Source organism: Passer montanus, unplaced genomic scaffold (assembly GCF_014805655.1).
Source record: "Passer montanus isolate IOZ18808 unplaced genomic scaffold, ASM1480565v1 scaffold2, whole genome shotgun sequence".
NCBI lineage: Eukaryota > Metazoa > Chordata > Aves > Passeriformes > Passeridae > Passer > Passer montanus.
This window is the reverse complement of record NW_024366591.1, coordinates 29,232,316-29,250,361: the sequence shown is the minus strand read 5'-3', so window position 1 is coordinate 29,250,361 and position 18,046 is coordinate 29,232,316. Positions and strand designations below refer to the sequence as shown.

The 18,046-nt window shown below is 40.4% G+C and overlaps 1 protein-coding gene across 11 annotated transcripts in view; it reads right to left on the bottom strand.

The window, feature by feature from the left end:
- Positions 1–15,743, bottom strand: part of CLIP4 (CAP-Gly domain containing linker protein family member 4) — a 31,524-nt gene extending 15,781 nt beyond the window's left edge. Inside the window, exons 1-11 of one of the 11 annotated variants that reach the window (XM_039707138.1) lie at positions 15,652–15,743; positions 14,470–14,506; positions 14,276–14,347; positions 13,962–14,154; positions 12,063–12,339; positions 11,554–11,700; positions 8,719–8,858; positions 7,776–7,869; positions 6,747–6,908; positions 3,458–3,576; positions 1,000–1,236 (exon numbers count right to left, since the gene is read on the bottom strand). In XM_039707138.1, coding sequence (XP_039563072.1) covers positions 1,000–1,236; positions 3,458–3,576; positions 6,747–6,908; positions 7,776–7,869; positions 8,719–8,858; positions 11,554–11,686 — 885 coding nt within the window. In that variant the 5' untranslated portion in view covers positions 11,687–11,700; positions 12,063–12,339; positions 13,962–14,154; ... (1 more) ...; positions 14,470–14,506; positions 15,652–15,743. Of the gene's footprint in view, positions 1–999; positions 1,237–3,457; positions 3,577–6,746; positions 6,909–7,775; positions 7,870–8,718; positions 8,859–11,553; positions 11,701–12,062; positions 12,359–13,961; positions 14,155–14,275; positions 14,348–14,469; positions 14,507–15,651 lie in introns of all 11 variants that reach the window. The other 10 variants (XM_039707141.1, XM_039707143.1, XM_039707136.1 and 7 more) reach the window with 10 other exon arrangements.
- Positions 15,744–18,046: the final 2,303 nt, after the last annotated feature.

The window sequence follows — 18,046 nt, the reverse complement described above, 5'->3', positions numbered from 1 at the left end:
CCTCTTGCTGCCACTGTGATTTCTGATAAAGAAACTTCTGTCTTTAAGGATGTGGCTTTCTGTACATACTTCAGTTAAAATGCCTTCTGCATAGCTAGTGATTCCTTTGCTTTCCCTGACCCAATTTCAAGAATACACCAAATCAAAATAACACAATAGGAGCTGCTTCACACTCTTGCTAGAGATCACTTTAGAATCTTTCAGTTGTGATGTTACAAATCTGAAGTTATATTAGGAAAGCTATTAAAGTGAAAGCTATTCAAATATAAAATTTTGCTCACAAATGCTTTCAGTATTTCCCAGGAAAAAAGTACTTCTCTGAAAGAGTTCTAGCACTTAGATTGCTTGCTATCAGAGCAAATAAAAAGTCTGAATACTGAATGCAATATTAATGCTACAGTTTTAAAATGTGTTTTTAGAAAGGTGGCTTTCATGGTAGCTTCTAAAGAGCTATTCACATTTGAGCTGAACCTCTATTAGCTACGTCCTTTTACTTCCACAGAACCATGTAACAACCCTGTTGGCACAGCACTGCTTCAAAGATTTTAGCTGCATTGCACCAGTGAAACTGGGTTACTATAGGCTAAGCAGAACTGAAGGGTTTTTTTCCCTGCCTTCTGCAAACTATCAGGAGTACTTCATGAATGCACACTCCTAACAAAGCTGGGCAACTCAAAGAGTAATTTGGGAATTTTACCATCACTTTGATATGACATCAAAAATGTTAATAAAAGCCATGCTGATGTACTATAGGAGACTGTTAAAAATCATTTAAAGACACAAAATGCAGCCTTTGCCTGTCAAAATTGCTATTCATAATAATGAATTATCATACAACCCTTCAAGCTTATTACTTTCCCTAACCAGTTCCTTGCTGCCATCCAGAGATCACACCTTCCAGAAAGCATTTCAGACCCTCAAATTGAGGTATGTCTCCGAAGTGGTAAGGAAATGGACTCTCCAGGAATTATGAGAGTAGTGTCAGGCTGGTGGCCATACCTTCTGTCCTGCAATAACAACACGATCTCCCAGCTTCAGGCCAAGTGACAGAAGCATGGCCCTGCCTGTGACGTGGTCGTAGGTTGGAATCATGGCTTTGGAGATGTCACACGAGAGAGGCACTGCATCCAGCAGGATCTGCTTGATTTCCTTTGCACTGGCTGCTGCATCTGCCATTTCCAGTGGCATATCTACTGGATCAGGAACCACATCTGCTGGAATCTGCCCTTTGTCATTCTGCAGAAACATAACATAGCACAGAATTTAAAGTTGTTACAAGATAGATCTGATAGATGAAACCACAGCATTTTACAGTGTTTAATCCTCTCTATTAGGTATTTTTCCTAAAATATAAGCAACTATGAAAAAAATCCACATTTTCAAATAAGGATGCCAAAACATCCTTAGATAGATCAACTAGCAAGTACAGCATCTCATTCTTGAAACTGACAAGTAACCAACATTTTCAAATTTAAGAATATTATTAGGACTCAGAACACTTGAAACAAGACACTTGTGTGTTCAGGTACCTCTGTGTACCTGAACACAGAGTTAGGAAAGCAGGGCAGACTTCTTGTCTGTAATGCCAATACCAAAATGCCAACTCCTCCCAAAGAATCCATCTTTACCCAGCATATAGCTTACTCCTTGGTGAGGCTTATTCCAAATGTAAGGGGGAATTTAAAAGTATGTTGCATGTATAGAATATGCAAATATGATGGCTGACATGAGTACCTGAATAAACCTGTTCAGGTTTATCTGGACACAGACTACCCTATGAGAGATGGGTTAAGGACAGAGTCCTTTCCAAACACGTCCCAGACCCAGAGAGCTGTGACTGTGATTCCCTGCATGTCCTATGTGACAGGATGAGTTGTTGCAGCAGCAGCTCCCCTGGAGTTAACCTCAACTCCAGGCCAGCAGCCCAGACAGCAGGCACTGTCAGGCTGCTCCAGGGATAGTTCTATCTACACTCGTTAGCAAAGAGCTTCGGTTGTCTGCCCATTTTCACAATGTCTGTACCAAAATAATCATCTCAGTCTTCCAAATTTGTCTCAGCTGAGCCCCTGGACTCAGACATTACCAGAAGAAATGATGCAGAGTAAGACCGTATTTGTTTTCTAGACTAGAAGTTCAATGTTTCCTGAGCCCCCTCTCAATCCATCTCAAAGCTAGAAAAGTATAATCCTTACTTAGACTTTACACTGCTGCTCCCAAATAATCCAACTCTACACACTGTCTCTAGTCAAAACTTTATTGCAGATTTGAGCAATTCAACACCCACCATTCCTTAAAAATCTCCAATCACTCTGTAAGTAAAAATCACACTACCTTAAAAACAGGAAATAGCTGGGTTAAAGTTGTGTGGGGAGTTTGAGTTTGTAGTCATGACATTAGAGATTATTTTGGTCACATCAGTCCCACGATTCAGCCCACCAGGTGCCCTGCAAACCTCTGTGCCAACACAAAGCAGGGGCAGAGCAGTAGCAGGAAGGTGAAGTGGAAACTCAGGGGAAGCTCAGGATTTCCCTTCTCAAGGGCACAGCCACCTCAGCCAGCTCAGAAAGCTTGTGCAACTACAAAGCAGCACTGCCTGTGACAACAGACTCCTAAACATAACAGCTGCCAGAGAACTTGAGACACATTCATGCACACTGAACAGAGACAAAAAGAAACCCACCATTTTTCAAGAGATCTAGATTGAATATCACGAAGAACTATATGGAGAATAATGTTCCAGAAGATGTCACAGCAACAATGCTACATGAAATAATGACTTTTGAGTACCCTTAAAACAAGTATGGTTTCTCATTTAAAATAACCCCCTGCATTTGAAAATAGAGAATTGAGACACTGGTTTTTTCTACAATAAGAAAACCTTCCAAGCCCTTCCCCCTAAAAACACAAACAACAAAAAAACCCCAAACACCCAAATCAAACACAAAACTCAATCAAAACCCAAGATTGTGGCTAGACACATATCAGCAACACTTTGCACTATAACCTATGCCTATTATTAGGTTACTAAGGAGAGCAGCTGATGTTTATGCATTCTCAGTTACTCATGCTGACACTGGGATCACTGCTAAGCACCACACTGCATTTCTGGAGGGCAAAGACTGCACTCCTCCATTTCTGAAAAGATGCCCCACTGCCATGGGGATTCAGCTGATGCAAGACACCCGTGAGTATTAATAAATGAAAGCTCAAACAACCAACAGAAAAACCTCTTGCAAGTTATTTGAACTAATGAACTAGACCATGACACAAAAATGCAAACTTCAACACACAAGTAGGACAAAGCATACAAAATCATCCACTATGAGTTGCAAATATCTTTTTCTGAGGCACTCTCACTCCATGTAACACACTTAGCTAGTCAAAATCCTGGACAGACTGTTCAGTTTTTCCAGGTACCTTTTTCAGCTTCTGGTGAATCTACAACCTAACTCCTTACCCTAAAGGCAGGATTTGCTCCATGTTCCAGTAAACACTTGACAGCTCCTGTGCATAGGTTAAATGCAGCAATATGCAAAGCTGTTCCAAAATCAAAATCACTACAGGTGGCATCCACATCTGCAATTAAACATCACATGTGAGGTATGCAAGTCTGTTACATGAACGTTTCCCCCTACAGATTCCTTGAGAGGACATTCATTTTTACAGTTTATGTTAGCATTTACACAGACACACCATTATTTATGTACCAAATGCATATAAGAAGTAATTCTACACAGAGTATCAACCTTATTTACATCTGTTTATTCATACCACGAACCAAGCTGGAAGATGAGCGTGTACTTTCACTCATTTTTTAATACTGATGGCTGAACTGCAAAATTGCTGCTACTCAGGGTGCCCAGTCTACTGTGCCAAGATTAACAAGGGAGTAACTTCAGGTTTGCAAGTAAATTAATTTTTTAATGTTTCAGAAACATTTATATTTTATTGATTCTAAGTGTCAAACGTTAAAATGAGACGCATCTTCAAGCAGTTGTGCTCCTTTGTGAGCAGGCAGTAGGGCAAGGGGAAACTGATTATACATCTGCTTTACACTGATTTAATTAGTAATGGCCAAGAATGAAGTAAGAGCTGGTGATTGTTATAATTTCTTTGTTTTCAAAGAATTGCACTTTGAAAGGTCTCACACTGATAGTCTGGAAAATGGAGAACTGCATCTGACTTGAAGTGATTTAGCACAATATATATTTCTATCAGTTGTTCCCAATATATCTTTCAATCTGTTATGAAGTTATTACTGTTCTAGAAGATTGGAGTTTAAATGTCTGTTTAGTCTGAGGCTCCTCTCTTAAATTACACAAGAGAGATGTCATTTTGAGTCAGCTAGGCATAGGACTGTTAATTAAAAATGCCAGCTGATTTAATACACAAGCCAAAAGACCACAAGTATTAGCAATCATGTTCCAATTTGAAATACCAGTGAGGAACACAAAACTTTCCACCTCAGGGCTGAAGAATCTCCTCATATTTTCCAGTACCAGTCTCCATCCCAGAAAACACTACCGCTTCTCACAATGCCATAAACAAAGTATATCCCAACTGTATCAACATCCTTATATAGTTACACTAAATAAACAAATAAAACATCAACAACATAGAAAATACACAGTTATATATGTCTGTATAGGCATGTTAAGTTCATACATACTAATAAAATTTACTCAATTTTGTAAAGATCAAAGGTAACAAATCTGCAATCAGAATTTAACAGTTTTGCAATCACTCTGATTGAACACAAACATGAAAAAAGACTGCATTCACATGCCTCAATCATAATGAGAGCTACACATGCACATGTACCCTTTATGTACCACAGGTCCAAAGACATCACCAGCTTAAAACCAGCTAGAAGCTGAGGAGCTGTATACAGCCATTGAAACTTCCATGGAATTCAACCCAACATTTTCTGCACACACAGGAACCAGTTTGCAGAAATACTGGTCAGTAGCATCAGCTACTGAGCCAGTAACAGCTGCACGTACTCCTATTTTGAAAAACAACTGATGTTTGGTTTGGTTTTTGGAGTTAGACTGTGTGACTTCCTCAGATTTGAAAGTTTTATGCTTAGATTTTCTGAACAGCTCTTTACAGCTTCGATCTAAGTGGGCATAGTAGAGGTGACAGAAAGAAAAACAAGTATAAAATGTTACCTGGTAACTACACCCAAACTATCAGGAGGAAGATAATATACAATTTTCGTATTTAAAACCTCTAGAAATCCAAGACCAAACTAGCTCTCTCCTGTAGCAACTGAGGAGTAAATCAGTATGAAGACTTTAACTACAGAGTGTCACAAAGAAAGCAGTTTAGCAGTAAATCAAAAGGAAACACCTGTGCTTCACAATGGGTGTCTCAGAGTCAGCACGCCACTGTCTTGAGGAGTTATTTTTATATTAACAACCATTTTTTCTCTAGTTCAGTATGGATCCATCCAAAGCATGCTCACCTTCTGCGTATGTTCTTCCTTCTCTACAAACTGCCTGATGAAGCATGGAGCTAAAATTATTCTGTTAATTCAGACTATTCATTGTTTCCATGTCACAGGGCAAATAATTTTACATACTTCCTGAGATTAAAAATATCAGCTGCTTATCCAAGAATTGCCAACTGCCCAGTAACCAGAGTGGTTTCCTTGGAAATCTGAGCAAAGTCCCACCCCTTCAGTAGGAACTGCACAGGAGAAGAACACCAAATGCAAATAAGGTCTGAAAGGAGACCTAAACTGCTGATGCAAATTATGGAGGCCAGGCTATTGAAATGTGATGTGGACTTAACTACTGTGCAGTGTGATTTTGTCTTTTGTTACCCACCCACACTTGTCACCTCCTAAGCAAGTCACACCAGTAAGAGCACTGCTTAGCAATTACCTCCATGGAGATTCAAGATGGGGTAAGCAAGCCCTGGGTACTCCAAAAGCCTACCAGCTTTTCAAACTGCTAAGACAGAGTCCCTAGATAAAAATCCTTTTGCCAACTAGCACAATCAGAAGGATATTCAGTAGAACAAATTCACATTTGTACAATTTTAGTGACAAATTCACATTTGTACAATTTTAGCAATAAAGTTGTTTACTGGTTTTGCTGTCCTGACCAAATTACAAACAGTTCTGATCAGAACCATTTCTGTATTTTCACATGCATTAGTATAAATATGGTTCCAACTACCAATCCTTCACAGTACCATTCCCAAAGGTGTTATATATTTATGCCAAACACTAAAGTCAAATTGTTCCTTAAACAGGACCTTTTACATAGCTGAGAAATGGGAAAAACGAGCATGTCAAAATTGCCTCAGTCACAGATTTGCCACATGTAATTGCCAAATCCCCACTACTCCTTTAACCTTCTCCCCATATGTCAAACATACCTCTCAATGTTTAAGGAACCTTAAACCCAAAAGATTTTACTAGAATAGTTGTATCTTTGGTTTTCTGCAAACATTCTGTTAGTTATCAATAACTTAAGATTAACCTGTTTTCTTTCCAGTCTATTTGAAACTTCTACTCTCTTGTACAAAGCTCAAGTTTAAAAACCAGCATTGGAAACAGTACAGTAAAGCACTAAAAAATAGTTTTAGAGAAAAATGAACCAATGAGGCTGAATAAAAGAATAAGAAATTATTTATGTATAATGGATAAATGTACACCAGACTAACAGACCACAATGCATCAGCTTAGGAGCTACAAAATATGGACAACTACATGGAACAAAGGTCACAATGCCTACCTTTTGGCTTTGCATTTTTCAAAATAAGACTGATCAGTTCTGGAACATCAAAGTAGGCAGCATAGTGCAAGGCATTCATATTTGTCCAGCGGCTGCGCAAGCTGCTGTCAGCACCCAAATCAATAAGCTGTGTTGCAAATTTTACAGCAGTTTCAACATCACCTGCAGGGTAATTTTTGTAAAGTATTCATTAGTGATTTATTTGACCACAAAAAACATAGATGTTTATGTGTAACACAAAACATACATTAAGCCCCAAGCTCACAGCAGAACTATAACTATGCCTTCTCTTTTTAGGATTAGGATACAGAAATTTTTGCCCTTTATCACAAAGGGCTGAAATCTCTAGTGTATAATAACACTGTCTGGTTTTCACTACTGTAAGCATTGTGTCAGCCACCAAACCCAGGAGTTTTGGGATCTGATAGGAGAAAAAGAATTGAACATCACAATGCTGAAATTTATGTTAAAAGATCTGCTGACACCAGGGAAGATGACCTGTGCCAGACTTCTCTCAAACTCAGAGAAATGGTCTCAGGTCAACAAAAAAAGTATCAAAACATAGGAAAGTTAATAGGGGTGTTCAAACAGAGTTAAATGTGCGTTCATTTCCAGTACTTATGGCCATAATAATGCAAAAAAAGTTTATTGTTCTCTTCCGACATGAAAAGGGTGAAAGAAACAAAACAAAAGAACACCCAGTCACCTAAACATTCTGCTGTGAAAAAACTGCAGCAGAAACCACAGCAAACTTGCAGCTTGCACTTCAGTCTGAAACTGCCTTTGCTACATGAACTATCTGTTTAAGCTGGTACTACTGTGTGTAATACCTGTACCACTAACTCAGCTTTCTCCCCATGGCTACAGCTGCAATTCTGCATCTTCCTTGCCCATGGCCACTAGAACAGAGAAAACCAAGCACAAAAAAAAAAAAATCTACTGCAAGGAAAAATACTGTAAGTGTCAGTGGGATAAGCTTATGTGAGTCAATTAGGTTTTACATCTCTAATGACTTTTTTTTTTACTCACCAATGCCATGAGCCCCTGATTTGCAAGTGTAATGTAGGAGAGTCATATCAGTCAGTCCATCTCTGTCATTCACATTGCAACCCCTTTTAATGATCTGACAGGCAAGTGGAAAAGAAGCACATTTTAGCTCTGGCATATCTTTGACAACAGTACTGTTTCCTAAGTTATTTCAGATATATTGACTTCTGGATTCATTACAATGGCTAGTAACAAAGAAGCCTGCCAGAAAAGACTCTTAACTGCAGAACTGAGCAACATATACAAACATAATAAATAGCATTATAATTAACCTTCATTATTTACGGATTTAAAAATTTCTTTATATTGCTCCTTCTAACATACACTTCACATGCTAAAAAGTTAAGCAGTTAAATGCATGAGAAAATTATTTATAAAGCTCTCCCCTTCTTCTTTGACCTCTCAACAATTACCTACCCCACTCCCACACAACTCTAAAAAGAAATCCTCAGTTATAATATGGTAGCATTCATCTTCACTACACTTCCCCAGAAAAAAAACTGTAATCCACAAGAAAAATAAGAAAGTAGGATGAAAATACTAGAAACACATTTTGTGCCTTGGAAATACTGCCCTTAAGGTCAGGCTTTAAGGGTAACTTCATATATTTTTTGGGTTTGAGTTTGGGATTACTGCTAAGTAAGAAACTGAAACACCAAGGTGAAGGGTCTGAACACAATTGCCTTGAGAGAAACATTGTTTTTACCATCTATGCAAATGTACTGAATTTTATCCATCATCTCTCTTTTTCCAAATAAAACCTGACAAGATGTGGAATACAAGGCATGATCAGTCACTACTTGTTTAAAAGTAGAAACTGTATCTGCATTTATGATTAATTCTACTTCTAAATGAACTGGTCTTATTCACTGTCAACACAGGATTTAACATTGAGAGCACACAAGGATCTTCATTTGTATCTCACCTCATTCCCAATAATATCAATATTCTGCTGGACCTGTGGAACCCACTGCCTTAAGATAGCAAACAATTCAGAAACTGAAGTTTTGGGGTCGAAGAGTATTTCTTGGCATGCCGCATCGTTGGGATCAAAGAAGGAAAACTCTGTTAAAAAAGAAAAGAGTCTTTATATAAAATCTGGATGTTTAACATGCAACTAGTTTTTCAAACTCAGAGGCAAAGGACAGCAGAGGGAAAACATCTTCCTTCTTCTTCTTCCACCACAATTTACATGGTCCATACAAAATATAAACACACACTCTAATCATGAAGGCATTCTGTGACCTCTGCTATTTTCAGTATTTCATTAATGCATCAATCCCAGCTGGTGGCAGCTGCAGGAAACAAACACCTTCAAAAATTAAGTCACTAAATCAACACCAGAAAAAAAAACCAACAACCCACTTTTGAAGATTTTAAGCCTCGTGTTCTTTCAGGCAACCTGAACTATTAAACACCTTATTATAAAAGTATATGTCACATTATTCACAGGTGTGTGTGCTTGTTAATGAAGTACACATTCTCTGTTTTTAATCTGTGGAATTTCTTCCAGCTCTGGAAAATTATATGAAAGAATCTGGATAGCAATGGCTATGAGGAGAGGGAATGAAAGCAGAGTCTACTACTATCAGTAAACGAACCATGGCAAATACTGTATTTTCACCCCCACTGCAGCTATCAGGGAGTTGCCTTTTAAACAGGTTTTGGATAAATGTACAATACAGCTCACATCTATCACAGATTCATGGCTCTCAGACAGGACAGACAGGTTAAGCAACACACACCATCACCCATCTGGGTGTGTGACATGGCATAAACCACACCTGGGTGAATCATCCCAACCTTTCCCCAAAAACAGCATACCTGACTTCTAGATTGGATTAACAGATAAGAACACATACAGAGCTCTCTTCCTGGCTGTTTAGAGTTCCTCAAACTCCATCGCCTTGACTCAACAAGAATGGAAAAGGAGGACAACTTTCACTAATATTTACCATTAATTTTTATTTTCACCTACCATATAAAAAAACCCCAAACCATTTATCTCCCAGCACTACAAGTGTGCTTCTTCCCTACATCCAATGCATCAACACACATCTACTCATTTATCCACTAGTATTTACCTTCCACATAAACCACAGCTGATCTACAGCTGAAAGCTATGAAGTAAACAGACAACTAAGCAACAAGATTAATGATCCTACACAATATTCACAGTTCTTACTCTACCAGGAAGATTTCTAGCCACAAATCTGATCAAAATTATCTATCAGAAATCAACTCTTACAGTCAGCATGGTAGGGTAAAAATCTGAGACTGTATCAAGGATTAATAACAACTACCCTAAGTGCTTAGCAGGTGATCAGCTGCAGTCTTTGCAAACAAAACAATGCTACAGAAAAATCTGTTAAAGCAATGAATCCCATGAAAGGATGGCAGTGGCATCTAGATACCTTAAAATATTAGTTTCTCCTTCTCTATCTTTCCCAAGTATTGATCATAGTACCCAACTGTATTAAGGAAAAATAAATGCACTGAATGTAAAGACTGAGAATCTCTCTCTGCCATGGTTTAACCTCCTTTACCCAGATTCAGCAATGTTACTGTTACACAGGTGACAGCAACCTCCTAGAAAAGGATTTTTTTTTATTTCATGAGTAGGCAGAAACCAGGTAGAACACATAGCAGTGAAATCATAGGGTTATTAGAAGATACCCAACAAAAAATGTTTAAAGAAGGCAAATGGAAACTTTATTTAAGGGATAAGAAAGTAGAATGGAATAAATCATGGCAGTACTTAGAGCAGAGGAGGAAGATAAGTGATGAGAACAGGGCTAAACCATGTAAAGACACATGTTCAGGTACTGAAATACGTCATATGGAACACTTACATTCCCAACCTGAATTGACTTATAAACTGGGTCTCGAGAATGCTGAGTCTGTCAAAGACAGAACATTAGATGTGTTTATTCTTCCTGAATACAGCTGATTGCTCTAATCAATGCATGGGAAACACAGAGGTGGAAGGAGTGATTTTTGAAGTACATAGATGCTATTATTATCTTCTGCAACATGCAAAGGCATTATAATTGCAGCTATCAGTGAAGTTCCTCACCTACAGTGACATTTTAACACATTATATGCTGTCAGAAATTTTATTATAATTTATACATGTGAAGACAGTCACTGAAGACAAACACTATTTTGACAGCTGATCACTGATACTCGGTATAATTTTCTACCACTCACTTTACAGTCCTTACCATGACAAAAACATACACTTCCAACAGAAATATCCTCTTCTGTAATTTATACATGTGAAGACAGTTACTGAAGACAAACATTATTTTGACAGCTGATCACTGATACCACTCACTTTACAGTCCTCACCACGAAAAAAACATACACTTCCAACAGAAATATCCTCTTCTAGTACATCATTTATATACTAAAGCACAAGAAAAAATGTAACGCTAGAGGTTTCAAATGTGGTGTAGATTAACTTCCCTTACTTACTCCAATTTTACATCTTATCACAATATCCAGTTCTACACTGAGATGTGAAAGAAGTACAAACATGACCACACATGCACAGAACTGTACAAAGGAAAAGATATAATTTATAGTGTATGCAATAAGAAAAATGGGAAAAGCATGGGTCTTCATCTTTCCTTTAAGATAAGAAGAAGAAAACTTTTTCTGGAAAGAAATAATTAAGAGTTGACAGGTTTTCTTAAAATTTATCATTCAGATTTGTTCTCTGCTAATCACAAATTCATTTTCTGTTTAAAGTACATACCACAGTCTGAAGGCATTGGTGCTGCAGCAACAGAAAAAGTAACAGATGTTTCAGAATTTGGGAATAAGAATCGTTCTCTTTCAATGAGGGAATCTCCTTCAAAGGAAGGTTCTGGGAGATCTTCTATGGTCATCTTCTAGGAAGCCACTTTAGGAGGAAAAATAAAAATCAATAAATACCCTCATTGGAAATACTTTTGATTGGTTCTATCATAGTAAGATATAATGTGCAATGAAACTAAAATCTTAAATTTGCAAACTATTACTGCCATTACATTCTTACAAACTAATATATGAACAAGGCTCACAGAGTGTGGTGTCAAAGTTAGCCAACTTCTAGTTTTGACTTCCACCACTAAACTTGCACATAACTAATGGAAAACATCACATTTCTCCCCAGTTTCCCACTTGAGCAGTAAAGAAAATATTAATGCTCTATTAGCAAACACACACTGAGGATAAATGGATTAGTGTGTTTCACAGCTTTATGGAAAGGTGAAGCATCAATACCTGCCCTCATACTCTGCATGCACATTCCCTCCCTTCACCATGAGCAAGAACATGCTGCCAGCTACTGCTGCCTCCTCTTTTTAAATTGTCAGCTCTTTCATCTTCCCACACACAGCTGCAGACAATTCATCAGCGAGTGATTCACTCCTGGACTCACAGCTCCACAGCAGCTCCTTTCCCAGCTCTTCTCCTGGCTGGTTTAAAATAGCACACTTACCACAGTGCTGGACCTTCACCCTGTGCTGCTTCCAGTCACCTTCCCAGGCCTCCCAGCAATCTAGGAGAGAGAATCAAGACTAAAAGGTTGTAGAGTTATAGTGACAAAACCTAACAACCAGCCCAAGTTACATCCCAGTTATGGTCCCCAGGTTGAGATCAGAGGAAAGCTGGCTACCACTTGTAAGTCAGTTTATCAGGCAAAATTCATTAACAAATAACAAAAAAAAATCATTATTCTTAATAGACACAGACATGATTGCACCATCAGAGGCTACATCTCACAGCTGAAAAATTTAAATTTTGCATCTTGAATGATCATTATTAAACACTTGGGGTAAAAGCAACATTTCTATAAACAACCTACACTTTTATTCTGGAGATTGCTATACAGTGCTCTTTTCTCAGGAATTTGTTTAGCCAGTCTGCTTGATAGAAAGAAGCCGTGGAGCTTGAAGCAATGGTTGTTTTTATTACATTTAATTTATGCCCAAGTAAATATGAAAAACTTAAAGAAGAGTTATTTTGGTTATTGTATCCAACACACAACAAGCTATATGAGTAGATTTAGTCTGATATTTTCCCAAATAAATCTGTCAGATTGCTTGGGACCTCACAATCGTTATGCTAATATAAAAAGCATTTTAGCATTAGTAGACGCTAATCTTGAGGTAAATAAATTAAAGCCTCCTCTTCTTGCCCATCATACACAGTTCACCTTGTGCTCAAGTTGGGAATAAAGGTCCACATGAAAAATGCTCATTTTCCTCCCAACTACTTTATTTCCTTAGTCTTATACAGCTTACAAATTCATGTTCTGGCATGAAGATCAAGGAGGAGGCCACTGGAAGGACAGGACTATTTTTTCCCACAGCATTATCAAATTGCATTGGCTTACGTGTTCTTTTATTCAACAAGGCCAAAAATATCTCTAATTATTTCAATTAATATTTTCTTACAGTCAGGAAAAGTTAAGAGTTTACATTTCAATGGCTTAATAGCCATCATAAAGATGACAGCTTTCTTGTGTAAGGGACTAGAAAGTTCCTTAAGCTGCAAGCACCTAATTAAATTGCTTTTGAAGGGCAACAGTGAAATAAATCTGCTACAACCTGATATTTCTTCAGAGGCTACAACAAAACAAAACAAAGCTTTGTAAGACACATGAATCCACAACTTTCTCACAGGCAGCACCTCAGAGTTCTCACAAAATGCACAAAGGAACAAGTAATATGCATGAGTATAAAGGACATATTAGCTGAGCCTCTCAAGCTGGAAAAAGGCACAAAAGAAATTAAAAGCTTTTTGAACAGCCCTACACTGAGGGAACAAAAGGAGCACAGTGAAAAGCAGCCAGACCTGACTGAGCAGATGGTAACAGGAAAAGGTGAGATTTTCTGAAGTAGGACAACCTAAGTTATTGGGACTTGAGATCAACATAGACATTTCAAAATTAATATAAGAAAAAGTGTTTATGGCACTCAGGAAAGCAGACCAGACAGAATACAACCTGTGCAAGTAGCCAGGGCATCTTTTTTTCTGCAGGGCCAGAGACAAGAACACCATCTGTGTGCTGCCAAAGCACAGCAGGCAGGGAAGCAACCCGTGCTGTCAGGTAGGCAGCACCAAGTCCCAAGGGCTACAATGCAGATGCTGACCCAGCTCCATGAAGAATGAACTCACATGTCAGCACCTCCAGTGAAGTGTGCACACCCTCACACTGTGGGGTTTTCACCTGGCTCTGGAATGGGGCACGTGTCACCCCCAGCACTGAACCACACGATGGGAAGAGGACACGTTCTGCACCCACAACCACGTGCAGGGGCTGCCAGCCCAGCTGTGAGAGCTTCCCAGGCAGCCAACCCCACACACACAGCTGGAAAGGCAAGGGAACGGCTGAAAACTAACTCAAAGGAAGTGAAAAGCCATCCCCACAATGAGTTCTGTTGTGAGCAAAGCCAAAACTGCCTGAGGTATTAACAATACCCAAAACATACTTCCCACCAAGATTCAGCTGGAAAGTCCTGGTGCAGTGGAATGGGAGGCCTTCCAAAAGAGCAGTGACTTTCCTGTATTAGTAAGAGAGTTTAGAGCAGAAACTATTAGAGAAATTACATTAAAGAGAGAATTTTTCCATGCACAGCACTGCCAAACTACCACAGAGCACAGTTTAGCACAGCATCATACTTACTATCTGCCAGCCATGCGTTCTTCCAACTGAACTATATCTGAAATTGAAAAAGCAGAAATATCAGGGAAATATCTTCAAAGAGTCATCGGATGCACACACCCTTTTGTTAACAAAACTGAACAGCAACAATAGGTTTCTTGATATCCACACTTTACACAGGAATGCATGGTAGCTCTGCAGATTGATATAAGAAAGTTCCATAATAGAGAATCCAACTTTTTCATGTACTCCAGTTTGTAATTTGTGTTAAAGCACGAAGCTTTCCATCAAGTGCTGTAAGAACTTGCAAATGCTAAAGCACTTCAAGCTATAACATACAGTTGTTCTGGGCTTTGATAGCTGAACCTGTCACAAATGTGATGCTATTTTTGACAACAACTATGTAAAATGGACTCCTTATCACGTACTTAGATGGGCTCAAGAAAAATTACGTTCAGAGAACAAGTTTCTTGCAGATACACCACCTGCCCACTTCAGAACATTTACAGCACAGGTGGCAGGCATGCTATACATATGCAGGTAAACCCAAGATTTGGGGGGTGTGCAGGGCCCTTTTGCAACATGGCAGTGTTTTCACAGAATCACAGAGTTGTTAGGGTTGGAAGGGACCTCTGGAAACCATCCAGTCCCACCCCTGCCAGGACAGGGTCACCTGGAGCAGTGACACAGGAGCGTGTCCAGGTGGGGTCTGGATGTCTCCAGGGAGGGAGACTCCACAGCCTCCCTGGGCAGCTGTGCCAGGGCTCTGCCACCCTCAGTGTAAAGAAATTCCTCCTCGTGCTGAGGTGGAACTTCTCGTGTTTCAGTTTACAGACACTGCTCCTCGTCCTGCCACTGGGCACACTGAAAAGAGCCTGGCACCATCCCCTGGCACCTGCCTGCGAGGTATTTATATGCGCTAATGAGATCCCGTCTGTCCGCTGCTCTCCGGACCGCACAGGCCCGGCTCCCGCAGTCTCTCCCCACGAGAGATGCTCCGGAGCCGCAGCCCCGCGGACCAGCCGGGAGCGCAGGGAGAGCTCGGCTCCGCACCCTGCAGCTCCCGGGACACCGCCGCGGCCCGCCCGCTGCGGCGGCCCCCGCTCCGCCATCCCGCCCCCCACTACGCGCCGAGGGAGGATGGGAAGCACCGGGAGAGCGCTCGGAGAGCACCGGGAAGCGCCAGCCCCGGCCCAGCCCTACCTGCTCGCGGCCGAGCGCAGCGCGCCGCCCGGGCCCGCCCGCAGCCCAGCGGGCACAGCGAGGAGCTGACCCCGCCCACCGCCGGGGGCCACGCCCCTTCCCGCCCCTCCGGCCAATGGGCGGGCAGCGCGCCCCGCAGACCACGCCCCCCGGGTCGGGAACGCGCGGCGGGATGGATGCGGGGATGGATGCGGGGATGGATGCAGGAGGGGATGTAGGGATAGATGCGGGGGTGGATGCGGGGGTGGATTTGGGGGTACATGCAGGGATGGATGCGGGATGGATGCGAGGATAGACGCGGGGGTGGATTTGGGAGTGGATTCAGGGATGAATGCGGATGTGGATGCGGAGATGGATGCGGGGATGGGGCCGGCGGCAGGAACCGGGCTGGCACGGGCTGGAGGCCACGCGGCACCGCTGGCACATCTCAGGAGTCGGGATTCCCTGGTTGTCTCAGTAGCCAGGTGGAGCAACTCCCAAGGAGGATTTTCAAAGGGTGCTCGTCCCATGCTGTAAAATATAATGAGGATCTAAATCCAAAAAGATTGGCTCTATCCGGTTTGCCTACGGCAGCAAACCCAACATCATACCTGAGCCCGTGGAGGGAATTTGAAGTGAAGGGAATTTGAAGTGAAGGGAATTTGAAGTGGATAAAACCTCAGCCAAGCCCTGCTATGTTTTTGTGCTCTGCGTGGGTCACTGTTAAATAAACAAACTGATGTTTACAATCAGGTTTTTGGTGTTGTCTTTCCAGTGATGATATTAAAAGGGGTGGGGGCAGGACAAATAATAGGAGTGGCAAGTGTAAATTTCCTCAAGTGAAGCACTGGAAAGGCCAAGAGTTGCAAATTCTTTCAGGTCTCAGAGACTCCAAAACTGAAAGAAGGAGAGCACTGAATTGCAGTTGTGAGAGTAAACGTGATACCAGGTGGCTACAAAAGAGCTAGGAGATTCTTCCACTTCTTAGAACATTCCATACCTTGGAAAAGAGAAAGAGAAAATGTTCCAGGAAAATGCAGGCATGCTACTTTCACCTCATGGCTGCTTAGGTTCAAACTTTTTTATAAAGACAAGCATGTAAGCAAGATCGAATGTGAGCTTCATACTGGCAGTCAGTGTTTGCCTTTTTTGAGATGCTTGGTGCTCTGGGCAAAGGAAATGTTCTACTGCTGATCCTGAATAACAGACTTCAGTGAAGAGCCTGGAATGGAAATTATTATTTCTGGAGAAGACTGGAATTTAGGAGAGTTTGAACGAAGGTAAAGCACATGCACAGGGGGAAACAGAGTGAAGTAGTGTTAAATGCAAAGTGCTGTGAAAACGCCAATCTCTTGTTTTTAAAATGTTAAAAGTTTAATAGTAATAAAATGGTTATAAAAATAGTAATATAATTAGAGTAATAAAAATTTGGATGATTAGGATTAGGACAATATGAGACAATAAGAAAAAAGAGTTACGGACAGGACAGTCCAGGTACCTCTTTCTGGGCAAAATAAGCCCAAGAAAGGACTCATGTTAACAGAGGATTAACCCTTAAAAGCAATAGCCTGTTGCATATTCATACACCTCATACATGATGTATAAATTCTCTTCAAACAAAGGATTCTGTCTGGTCAGCTTCTTCCTCTGAATCCTGAAGGCATCTTCAGGGCTGAGCAAGGTGGGAAAAAGTTAGTTTCTTCTGATAATGGAGCAATAAATTCTCTGAAAGATTTAGGTGTCCTGTGGCTGCTATCTCAGTCATCTCTTTAAGTATCTTACACAGCATAGTTTCTATTTTAACATTATGTTATAACCTAAAACTATATTTAACACACTACTTAAGAAAATTAATGCAGCATAACTTTCCAACATAACACATATAATATTCATCTTAATATTTACAAAAAGCCAATCATAAAATACACTTTTTTCACAGTACTGAGCTGAGGGAGGCTACTGATGACATCCTGGGATATTATCCTTGGAACTAATCTTTGTATCATGTTTTCCTTTAGTGTCTTTTTGGGGGGAAAAAAAACAGCAAGCCAATAAGATTTTTTAAAAAAAAATTGAAATAATTGCTGTCAGAAAGGAATGAGCTGATACAAGATTGAGAGATGGGATCGTTGTATAGAAGTAACTGAGGAACCAAATGATGCAAGGGTTATCATTGTCAATACGAAACAATGGCACAAAAATCAAACACTTATCTTGGGATGTGTAACTGGAGAGTTGTGGCAGGGAAGTGTTCCTGCCAGCAGGTCTGGCCATCTCCTTGAGGAGTCACATATTGCTGTGAGCACCCTTCTTCAGCGAGCAGCAGCTAATCCAGCCTGCCTAGAGAGGGTTTGTCAGCACAGCCAAGGAAAAGAACAGTCTGTTTGGGGAGGTCACCAGAGCACAGCTTGTTTGA